The sequence below is a fragment of the Centroberyx gerrardi genome, chromosome 22 (genome assembly GCF_048128805.1).
Source record: "Centroberyx gerrardi isolate f3 chromosome 22, fCenGer3.hap1.cur.20231027, whole genome shotgun sequence".
Taxonomy (NCBI): Eukaryota; Metazoa; Chordata; class Actinopteri; order Beryciformes; family Berycidae; genus Centroberyx; species Centroberyx gerrardi.
This window is the reverse complement of record NC_136018.1, coordinates 15,430,517-15,443,014: the sequence shown is the minus strand read 5'-3', so window position 1 is coordinate 15,443,014 and position 12,498 is coordinate 15,430,517. Positions and strand designations below refer to the sequence as shown.

General features: G+C 44.6%; 1 protein-coding gene across 3 annotated transcripts in view; it reads left to right on the top strand.

Annotated features, from left to right (window-relative positions):
* The window catches only part of phldb2b (pleckstrin homology-like domain, family B, member 2b), a 50,066-nt gene that overhangs the window by 17,056 nt on the left and 20,512 nt on the right, over positions 1–12,498 (top strand). For all 3 annotated transcript variants that reach the window (XM_078291333.1, XM_078291334.1, XM_078291332.1), the window contains exons 6-8: positions 4,677–4,796; positions 7,458–7,642; positions 8,060–9,307. In XM_078291333.1, the coding sequence (XP_078147459.1) occupies positions 4,677–4,796; positions 7,458–7,642; positions 8,060–9,307 (1,553 nt within the window). The remainder of the gene's footprint in view (positions 1–4,676; positions 4,797–7,457; positions 7,643–8,059; positions 9,308–12,498) is intronic.

Below are 12,498 nucleotides of genomic sequence, written 5' to 3'. Positions count from 1 at the left end.
TCCCTCTTGCTGTAATACCGCTGTGATGCTTTTGGCTGATTCAGCTTCCCACCAGACATCTCACTCTTTTGAGTTGTGTGAACATTGCTATTTTCAAACCAACCTCACATGCTCTTTCAACAGGTTGGACATTGTTCTGTTGTCACAGTCTTATTTCCCCAGTTATCACCTCGAATCGATATAGTTTCAGGTTACCTTTGCGTCATAACAAACCGTTTGGATGGATAAACAGCATTTGTTCAACAGCTGACCTTAATTATTTCCCTTTATAAATCTGATAATTCTGGTCCTCAGTTCTAATTGGAAGCCGTTGTAAAATACACAATATACTCACACCTGTGGCTGCATTTAGATATTAATGCGCTGACCAGATATCACCTCTCATGCTGGTACTTAGCAATCACACTTTGTTTAGCTACTATTAACAACATTGCTTGACGGAAGAATAACACTTAACTGGTATCATTTTTTCTCAGTTAAAAATTTAAGATTTTTTGAAAAATTGCTTTCAAAACTTTTTAATATAATTGTGTGTTATGGCTGTTTTATAAAAGTAATAAGCCATTCGACATCGTGCTTTTCTAACGCCTTTTAGCTTTCATAAAATCACTGCACAGCACAGCCTCACATGGCTTATTGCTTCAGCCAAATAGGAGGCTTGCGTCAGTGCTGCTATTGCAATAGCCACCGAATAGCATAAATTAAATTTCTGATTTACGACCAAAGTTTGGAAGTCTTTAGTCACAACTTGTTGGGTGGAGCCTATTGTCTGCACTGTTTAATGGAAAATAATCTTGGTGAGTGCATACCTCGGGGTCTAAATTAGCCGGCAAGTTCACAGACTGGTGTGAATGCATGTGACAAAGAGAAATAGCCCGCGGTTATAAAGACAGGCTCGGCGGTTAGGCTACCTGACACCTGAAAACAATACCTGGTCCATTGTTATGAATGTTATTGTATTCACAAGTCTTGCCCCTGCCAGCCTCTAGTGCATGCAGGCTTTTATTCCAACCTCACACTTTATTGTTAAGAAATGAGAAATGCAGGATTTTTAAACTGTTTTTGTATGTCCCCATATCTGTCTGTCTGTCTTTCTGTCTGTCTGTTGGACCTGTATTACCTGGTTATTGATAAATCAAAAGTTTATACATGTGGTTGACTCAACTTCTGCAATCTTCCAGAAGTGGGATGGATAGGTGGATGCTTTGTGTATGAGATTTGAGATGATTCAGGACTGGTTTCTCATGAAGAGTTGGGACACCAGTGTGTGTGTGTGTGTGTGTTTGAGTGAGATAGAGATAGAGAGAAGATATCTAATCTATATTGAGCCCCCAGAGAGGGCTGTGAGTGTGCAAAAGAGAGAGAGACGATGTGAGTGATTGATGAACTAATCTACACCGACTCCCCTGAGAATGACCAGTTTGTTTTTTTATGATGTTATTGCCAGACCCTCGTGGCCCAGAGAGGGTTAATTTGTGGTTTTGGGGCCAATTTACACTCCCACTGGTGTGTGTGTGTGTGTGTGTGTGTGTGTGTGTGTGTGTGTGTGTGTGCGCGTCTTTGCATGTATGAGTAAATTCAGGTTAGGCTACATTAAGTGACATGCAGATTTTAGCGTACAGAGTAACAACTCTCAACATTTTAAAGGCGACCAGATTCTTGATTAATTTTTAGATATTTTGATAAAATAAAATAAGAATCTTTTTTTCTGACTACCCTGGGAATTTTGCAGCATGGTTGCTATGCACGCTAAGCCTGACCATTGGTAGGTAACCGGTCTTCATCCAATCACATGTCCGACATTGAATCTTTGTAATTGGTTTATTTTTCATTCTAACATAATGGTCCCAATTTGGCAGTTCCTCTACTTATGTTAACCAAATAGAGAAACAGTTTTGAGTTTCCCCTCCCATAACATTGTGGTGAGAGCGTAGTTTGGTTCTCTTAGATCTGTATAGGGAGAGAAATTGGCTCCAGACGCGATACAGCTCCTCCATCTGGGTCCTCAAAGACTCTGAGGTCTGACTTTGTAGATGGCAAACTTTAAATTAGCCTATAAATGTATATACAGACTAATTTCAAGTTTTGTTGTTGTTGGAGAGGGCATGTGCATGTGTGTACGTGTGTGTTTGGGGGGATACGCTACATGTTTCGTTGTGGGAGGCAAACTTTAAATTTGCTAATAAATGAGTAAACCGATGAATGAGATGTGAACGTTTTTGTTGTGGATGGTATGTGTTTATGTGTGTGTGTGGGGGGAGTGGACATGTGTTTTTACGTAAGTTATTGTGGAAAGGAAACTTAAGATTTGTCTATATACAAGCAGATTGGAGTTGTTTGGTGGGATGCAGGGGAGGGAGAGAGAGAGAGACTATTTTGACACTATTTCTCTCTCTTTGTCTCTTTTTCTCTGGCACACACACATGCTGCTTGTGTGTGTTTGTGTTGAGGATGGGAAGGAGGAGAGGAGTAGCTTGTAGTTATTTGTTAGCTAAGGAGCTGAGAGGAAATTAGAAAGGGGGGAGGGGTGGGGGGGTCTGAACAAATAACGACGGCACACTTTGCCCTTCTCTTTAAAAGTGGCACATGGCAAGACTGTTGAGGGTAGGAAATTAGATTTTTACAAGAGTAGACTGCTGGCAGAGTGTGTGTGTGTACGTGTGAGTGTGTGCCTGCATGAATGTTTGGTGTAATGCTAAATACTGAAAGGTAATGTGAGTCATTAGGCAGTCACTGTTACAAGTACACGCACACACACACACAGCATACACTCCATTTTGAAGACAAACACACATTACTCATGTCTGGCATGAAACACACATATTATTAGAACTTGCTCACACAAGCATACATGAACACCCCCCTCCTGCCCTCTCCCCCTCTCTCACTCTCTTTCTTTCTGTGTGTGTGTTAGTGTCTCTCCTCTTTCTCTCACGCAGAATAGACACACTATAATCTTTTGATCTATCTGTGTGTCATGATGCCACTTCCTCACGGTGTGTGCCCGAACCTGCAAGATAGTGTTTATGCGAGCGTGTATTTGGGAAGTTCGCAGTCCAGCTGTGTAGACTAAACATTTCTTACACTGTTTTTGTGTGTGTGTGTGTGTGTGTGTGTGTCAGCACCACACTCAAAAAGTCTCCTCCTGGCTTTTAGTCCTGAGAAAAGACCGCTTTGAAGCCAAAAAATCTGCTTCAGCTGGATACGCACACACACACACACACACACACACACACACACACACACACACACACACACTCACTAAGGCAATGTCTAGACAGATATGACCTGTGTTCTAACCAATGTACTCATGACACATTGGGCCATTTTCACTGACATCGACAAAGCTAAGGCATAAACATGATTTTTCAGTGGAGATGTTGGTGAAACTGGACTTTTTAATTAAAGGCGTCCCAGTCTGTCATCTTACACTGAGAATGTTAGAGGGTTAGAGAGAGTGAGAGAGAGGAGGGACAAGAAAGAAAATGGTTTCTGACATTTTTCCATTCGGTCTTTTTCCATTCCCTCTCTCTCCATCCCCCTCTTGCCTCAGTGGTTGTGTGTCTGACTTCAGGTCCAAGGAATCTGATGTAACTGGAAGGGCGCTATTAAGGAGATGCTTTTTTAGTGTTTTACACACACACGCTAACGTTGTGGGGCTTTATGTTTGAAAGAACTGAGAGTGCAGGGAATGTGTGTGTGTGTGTGAGAGAAGACAGAGATGATTCTTTATGTTTATCAGCCAGTGTTGTCATTCTCTCTCCTCTTCTCTGTCTGTCCACCCCTCTCTCTTCCACAATGTATCAGCATATTCTTCTTTTCATCTCTGTTTTGCCATCTTTCTTCGTCTCTCTCTGTTTTTTGGTGTCAGGCCTGCTGTGTGTGTGTGTGTGTGTGTGTGTCAGCTTCGCTCACTCTCTCCCGTCCTTTCTGAGGTATTTGGACAGCTGTGGCTGTCTGTGTGTATTATAGAGGTTGTGACCCTGACATCTTGTTTAATGCCTGGCCCTCTCAGCCTAATTGATGGCCAGAGCAAACACTGTGGTCTGGAATGGCTGACTGCGCGTGAGGGTGTGTGTGTGTGTGTGTGTGTGTGTGTATGTGTGTGTGTGTGTCTTTTACCGTGGATAAATATCCAGGCTCATACAAATGTGAAACTGTACTTATACCTGCTTGTGCATACAATATACTGTATGTATGACCATGGTCTAATTACTTTGTTTGTCCATATTCTTTGCAAGAATCCTTTTTCTGGTGTGTGTGCCAGAATCTGACGGTGTGCATGTGTGGTTCTTCAAGCAAGAAGCACCTGTAGGCATTCATACAGTTGTGAAGGAATTACAATCTGTACACATAAAACCAAAGGCTAATATACACTTTCATAGGACATCAAGTGCATCAAATTCCAGTCAGATCTCGAAATGAAGTTGACACGCCCTCAACAATGCAGCCTAGGTGGTTTCAACCCATACAATGCAGAATTTGTCAGATGCCAAATGTCCCATGTGAATGCCGGCTAATACAAACACTAAGAATTACATGCAAATACTTTTTGTCCCAGGCCTGAGTGTATGTACATATATAATGATCTATTTTACCCTCTGTCTCGGTGAATTTGCATTGTATCACTAATTTGACTGTGCATTTGTGTGTGTGTGTGTGTGTTTTCTCTCCAGGTTACTCCCTGTGTCTGGGTAAGTCCTATTTCTTCCGCTTCAACCATCCAGAGGAGGCCAGCAGAATGAAGAGCATGCTTCCACAAAAGAGTCCTGTGTCCCCGCTAGCCTACAACACAGGTACACAGACACACACACACACACACAGTTGCCCTACGTGGCGTGAACCCTTGAACCCTTTCTCTCACCCCTGAACTGCACTTGATCCCAGGCCTTTTTTCTCTGTTCCTCCTCTCTGCCTCTGTTCTGCCATATCACCATCTCTCTCTCTCTCTCTCTCTCTCTCTCTCTCTCCCCCCCCCTCTCCCACCTCCATCCCTCGTCATCCTCTCCTCCTCCATCTATCTGTTTTTGGCTCCTCCTACCACCCTCATTCCGTCACCGCTTTCTCCCCCTGATGTAATACATATGCCCTCCATCTGCGAACCCTTTGCCGATATGGATGTCAGGGTAAAGTTACAGGTAGACACAACCCAGACAGGTGTGTGAGATTGGGATGTCGGTGTTGAGTGTGTGTGTGTGTGTGTGTGTATGTGTGTGTGTGTTAGAGAGACAGAATGAAGGCGGGTGTGACACAGGTATCATATTAAAGTGAGGAGTTTTGTTTTAGCCCTCTCCTAAATCTTGGTTAAAGACACACTCACTGACACACACATACTCACACTTAAATTCAAAGCATATTGGAATGTTTTTGTCATCTGGTGCCTCTCCATCGCCATGGTGATACAGCTGGATTCTGCTGTCTCCTTGGTGATTGATCGGGTTGTGTGAGCAAGGTGTATGTGTGTGTGTGCCATATATCAGTGGGATCCTTGCTCTTTAAGCTGCTAGACAGCAGGAATGCACGGGTCTCTCTCCCTCTCTCTCTGATATTTTCTTAGAGATGACTGACCTCTCTCTCTCACTCACTCACTCACTCACTCACTCACTCACTCTCCCTCACACACACACAACCACACACACAACAAAACAGTTTTTACAAATAGTCAAAAGTTTTTACCTTTATCCCATAGATTGACAAGACACACACACTTCAGCACACACAGTTGTGGGAAAGACTTCCTCACACAGCAAGACTAGCTGAGCATAGAAGAGAAGAGAGAAATAGTCTTGATAGAAGAGAGTTGATACAAGCCAGGCCTCACGCATAAATCTGCCCATGTATGGACACAAACACCCTGTGAGTGTATGTGTGTGTGTGTGTGTGTGTGTGTGTGTGTGTGTGTGTGTGTGGTGTGGGTTTCCAGATCTTATGATGTCTTTAGTTTCTGCCCCATTTCTCTCCACCATGTAAGGTTGGCGTTCTCTCACACACATTAAGACTCAGCTGTAACACACACTCTTATACTCTTAAACAAGCAAACTCTTTTTAATACACACAGTTACCTACAGTAGCTTTGCTCTTCTAAAGTAGCTTTGCACGCAATTCAAATGTGCACATACACACACACACACTGCTCTCACTCCTGCCTAGATTTTTTAACACGTATGCAATTTTGGCATGTGTACATGGAACATACACATTTGTATGTCAGTCTCAGGCAGAGCCACATGTGTCAGTGTTAAAGCTCTATGTGTGTGTGTGTGTGTGTGTGTGTGTGTGTGTGTGTGGTAGTTAAACGCTGGGTGGTCTAAGTCTTAACATTGTAATAGCTCGTTTTCCACATAAAACCACTGATAAGTAAAAAACCTGGATAGGTTTCTCACATATTGCTTTCACCTACCCATGTATTTTTACATCTGTGATGATGGAGATGGTATTTAGGGAGGGCCTTTTGGAATCCTGCACAGGAAGGTGGGACTGGACTGGAGCCATCAATCTAATGTTCTGCTGCTGAAATCAGCAAGGCCTTAACAGTTCCCAACACCTACTTGAATGTTCAATAAGCTAACGGTGCCAAGCAAAAAATAGTTTGGGCTAATATTGCTTAGTAAAATTTATCTAAGTAAAAACTCACTGTTACAACCGTTTTAAATACAAGTCTTTGGGCAGGGCGGGGGGGCTCTTGAGGGAATTCCAGAGTGTTCTGTGGTCTTTTTCATTTCCCAAAATCCCAAACTAAGGAACTGGACTCGAGTTAGACTTAAACTACCACATGTGTGTTTGTTTTGGATCAGAGGGATGGTTTTGTGCAAGTGTGTATGTGTATTTGCATGCAGTGTGTGTGTGTGTGGTGCGCACGTTGGCTCCTATTCTGGGTGATTTGCTGCCAGTTGTTTGGGTTGGGTTTGTTCTGCCAAGGGCCCCGTCTATGAATAGCTTCGGCTTCAGGTACACTCACCAAGCCTCAAATTTTCGCCTTCCTCTCTCTGTCTCTCTCTCATTCACCCTTTATTACTCTTCCTCCCCTCCCTCTTTTCCACCATCTCTCTTGCTCTTTTCCTGTTGCTGATCTCTCAACCGTTTTAAGTTTTCCACAAACTAAACAGAAAATGGATGGATAATGTAATTGCTAGAGTACGGTTGCTCCCACTGTTCATAATGGTTTTATTTTGGTTTCTCTTCCTCCCTCCATGTCTACTGTCGTCCTCTTTTTTCATTTTCATTGTTCATTTGACTCTTTTTTTCTTTTGCCTTTCCGTCTCTCTTTCTCTTTACACAAACACTCTGCTTTATCCATTTACTACCACTTTAATTTCCCTCCTTGTCTCCATTTCCCTCCATACTCTTCCCTCTCTTTTCCCCCTCCTCTTACCCATGATTGCTCTCATGTATGTATCTCCACTTTCCTCTGCTCTCCATTTTCTATTCCATTCTCTGTCTCTCTCTTTCCCCTCCAGACTACCTGAAGTTTAGCAGTGACTACAGCCATGCGGTGGTGGGTGGAGCCAGCAGCGCTAGGGGCATGCGATCAGCCTCTGAGCTCCGGGATTTGATGGACACCCTGCAGCGGAAGAAGATCGCCCTGGAGAACAGCCTGAGAGCCAACGGGGACGCTAACCCCTCCTACTTCAGCATGACACAGGTCAGGATCATTCAGCTCATCATTTAGCTCCAGGGCTTATTAGGGCTTATTATCCTGGTTTCTACTACACACTAACAGGGCTTACAGACCTTTTTCATTAGCCTGGTTTCCATTACAGGGCCAAACAGGGATAACCAGGGTTTATTCATTACCTGATTTTCCATTACAGGGCCAAACATGGCTAACCAGGGCTCACCCATTATCCTGGTTTCTGCTACAGGGTCCAATAGGGCTCCCAGGGTTTTTAAATTGTCTTTTAGTGTTGTCTTTTCAGTGTTCTGTTTATTTCTGTCTCTTAATCTATTTCTGTCATATTTAATTTTATATTCACTAGATATTATATTATGACAAAATATTAAAATATTTCCTATTAGTAATTTGTTCCCACATCTTCCTCTCTCTTTTTCTATCTCTCAGTCTCCTCCCACCACACCTATCACAACTCCTGCCTCATCCTCGTCGGCCTATCAGGAACAGGCGAGGCGTTTCTATGGTTCTGATCGCCCGCCCCTATCGATTAAATCTGCCGCCCCTCCCTCCCCCTCCCGGCGCTCAGACCCCTCCTCATCTCTGACCTCCCGCTCCTCGGTAGGCCGCAACCAGGATAGCTTCCTGCTCGGCCTCAGCGATGGCCGGCGGCCACACAACCTGAGCTCCTCCCCTTTACTGTCCATGTGGAATGGCGGAGGCTCTTCAACTTCTGTTTCTGGTAGTGAAAGCTTCCTCCTCTCCCCTCCTCCCTCCTCCTCATCCAGCACTCCGTCAGCGGGAGGCGCAACCAGCATGCCCTCAAGCCCCCGTCTTGGACGCCGTAGCTACGGCAACCAAGAGCCGCCACCCAGCAGCCGAACCAGGAAGTACTCAGCAGGCTCGCTGAGTGGGATGGTGGGAGGTGGGCACAGCCGCTCTCTGCCACGCCTCTGCCCCTCCCCTTCTCCCCGTGACCACAACAAAGGAGTGATGACATTGACGACACTGCCCCCGCGACGGTCCGATATCATCGGGGGTTACAAACTCAGTAAAGACCATTACAACTACAATAACAGCAGCAGCTGTAGCCAAAATGCTAGTCCAGACCTCAATCACAGCTCTAGTAATTCCAACAGGAATCAAATCCAGAACACGACACAGGGAGAAGGGGTCGTGTCCATCTCCCTCTCCTCCCCTAAGACCATCTCCCCCCCCACCTCCTCCATCTCCTCTACCTCCGCCCCACCTGATGTGACCATCCCATCTAGGGCAGGGGGCTCCTCTTCCCCTCGCGTGGCCAAAAAACTCAGCTTGACCTCCACCAGCTCAGTGGGCTCCCTCAGCTCCACGGGTTCCAGCCCTCCAGAACCGGAAAGGCCGGCCAGCCGCGGAGTGTCCGCAGGAACGGAGCTCTCTCTGGGGGAGAGGGAGCGGCGTGGGGTGGGCCTGGAGCTCAGCAGCACCATGGGGCTTGGACTCGGAGAGAGGCGGTCATCATTTGGCAAGGGGGGCCTGGAGCCTGGGCTGGGGCTGGGGGAGAGGAGGCAGTCATTCGGAAAGGCGGGAATGACCCCACCAGGGGGTTTCAGGGAAAGGAGGGGGAGCATCAGCTCGCTGAGTGGGAAGGAGGAACTGACCGACTACCACCAACACCAGAGAGATGAGAGGCTCCGTGAGCAGGAGGTGGAGAGACTGGTGAGTTTGTGTGTTTGTCTGTCTTTATATACAGACCATCATATTTTCCCCCCAAGCATTTGCCAATGGCCTCATTTGAATCATAATGCAACATATTGTCATTTCAATCAAATGATAATATGTTGGCATTATACATCTTGCCTGTGTCCCATGTTGTAACCTATGTCTATCAATGAAGTTTACTGATGGTTAGACAGATGGACAGACTGATAAGTTGACAGGCATCTGTTGCTGTAAAAATTACTAAAAGAACAGAGACAGGAATGTGATTTTTCATTTGCAATGGGAGATTACTGTTGCTTCACGTTTTTCCACCTTTTTTGTGTTGCTGATAACATCACCGAGGACAATTTTACACACACTCACGCACACACACAGAAAAAGAGAGGGAGTGAATACAGGAATGCCTTCCTTCACTCTAACCTCCTTGTCCTCCTAAACATACTCTCTCAGGGAGATTAACACACACACACACACACACACGAAGGGAGGCTCACCACTAGGCAGATGCCTCTGGCTGCTAGCCCGTACTAACAGGGCTATTCTTACCCCCGTGATTGGGTTGTGTGTGTGTGTGTGTGTTTATGTCAGTCATCTGGAGGTCCTCCCAGCGTGGTTCGGACCACTGAAGAGCCACAGAACACATCAGTCAGATGTGGGCTAGAGAAACCAAGTAGATTAGAGAGCAGAACTATAGTATAGCAGGTGGAAAAACACACAGTTGCCCGCACACACACACGCCTGCCTGCACATACAAATGCTCAGCTTATACTGAGTCTTGGACTCATAATCTCTCTATCCTTTTCTCTTTGTTTGTCTCTCTTTCACATAGCTACGTTCTGACACATGCAAATTGAACTTTGGAAGTTCAAAATTAGATAATGTTTGGTGTCCAGTTAACTATAACAAGTAGTTTTCATACAAGTGCTGCACAATCCAAATTGCCTTCAGTGAGCTCCAAAGTGGCTTTTATCCAGTTTCCAGAAGGTTTGAACTGTAGTTATGAGAAACTTGGCATCTTTTGAGAGCCAATCCTCTCCCACCCAACCCAATATCAAGGAGATAAAATACTGTTCTAAACCCAGCAACACTCCACAAGGTTCTGATTTCAGCAAACCTAAATAAATTTGGTTTCAACCACCTGCACAGCTTTTGCTGTTATGAGTTTGCCCAATTCCCCCCAAATTGTATATAAATCTGTGGTTATGGGGCTGACCCATTTAACATCACTGTTTTAGGGCCAATCCCCATGTGATGAGAGCTAGTATGTTTTTAATGTGGTTTAATTTAAAACCAGATCTACTCAGTTTAGGCCCTGGGATGAAAGTTAAGAACCCCCTATATAGTAGATTCATTGATACATTCAAATTGGCCGCTTATCAGAGTTTCAATCCAACAGTGATGCGAACTTCCACAAAATTGATTCTCAGAATTATTTCTGTTTTTTTTATCTACTTTCAGAAGTCAGAATAATTTTTTTTTTTGCTTTTACAAGCAAATATGGGCTGGGCACTGATCTTTGTGAGCAAGATACAAGCATCTCTGGCTCAAACTCATGTATGCTTTGGCCCCAACAAATCAGAGAAAGCTTCTTTTAGTTTTCTTAACTTAGTCTGCCCTCAGGTGGTTGGATAGGTAAACTGCATTCTATCCATGCCAAGATACGCGTGTGTGTGTTGCTTGTTTCCATTTCTGCGACATGTGCCAGGATGCATCCAGATGCTTTTAGACTGATTGACGGACAGACTTGTTGCTTCTCCTCACAGATGCAAAAAGTTTAGGCTTAAAGCGGGAACCAAGACTCTAAACTGTGATGCCTTTAGGGTGTAGGTTAGATACATTTGGTTAGGTTTGGGGTTAAGCATTGTTAGGTTTTTCCTGGATTACAGTATTGTTCTCCATCAGTCCATATCTACAAGTTGGTAGTGAACAAAGAAACATAAAAGGGTACTTAATTCTGAAAATGGAAAGTAGCTTGGCTTGCTAATGGAAACAGGTTTATCTTTAGAAAGGGAAATAGAAGAGAAATGTAATGTTTGCTACAAACAATGGAGCACAGAAAAGAGGTCAAGAGGGGAAAGACAGGCTAGAGAGGGAGAAAGAGAGATAAAGAGGTTGAGAGATGAAGAGGTGGAGAGAGAGGAATGTCTACCCTCACTCTAGGGAAATATTTTCTAGATGTGATGCTCTTTAATGAAACATCTCACTTAAAAAGCACAAGGAGAGAGAGAGCAGAATGCTTTAATCTCCATGCTCCTATATTCGTCCACTATGTGCCAGGCTGCTAAAGCACCAGCTCATATTTCTCCAGTTGTTTCCTCTCTCACTCTCTCCTTCCTCACACACACTCTCTCTTTCTGTCTTTCTCTTGGGCTTTCTCTCTGGCTTTCTGTCCATCCCGTCTTTCTCTAGTTGCGGTCTTTCTTGATGTTTCAGTCTCTCTCTCTCTCTCTCTCTCTCTCTCTCTCTCTCTCGCTCTCGCTCTCGCTCTCGCTCTCTCTCGCGTGCGCGCTCGGTCTCACTCTCTATTTGACAGCTGATTACTATAACAGCTCTACAGAGGCTTGTGCCCATTAGAATAGAACAAGGTGACAAACTGACACAGGCTACCGCTCCTGGTCTGCATTATACACTATGAAAGGAATGAAATTACTAATTTGATCAACGATTTGTGCCATGAAAATTGTGTGTCACTTATACTATTACATATATTGACTTGAATGAGTTAAGTTATGATAATAATACAATAAATGCTTTTAATGGTCCAGACTCCATCCGGTTCAGATTCCATCCTAGAGCACGATTCCCTGGAAAGTCTCTTGTTGCCTAAGAGCCAATACACACACACACACAGGCACATACACATTCCTGTATTTGGAGACACGGCTTGTTCTCATGCACACTTCCGATCACAGTTGACAGTTGTCCACCTTCTCATTAGTACTCTCTCTCTCTCTCTCTCCCTCTCCCAATCTGTCACATCTCTGTTCTCGTTCCTTTTTTTTAACCCCCTCCTTCTTTCCTTCTCTCTCATTCCCTTATCTTTCCCTCTCTAATATTACTCACACAGGCTTGCCGTGTGGCTTATATTTCCCTCTCCCTCCAGAGAGGTTACAGCTGAACCTATAGGGCAGTATTTTGACACTTTGCAGCCTCCATAGCTCACCCCCTCTAAAGCTTGTGTTGGGGGC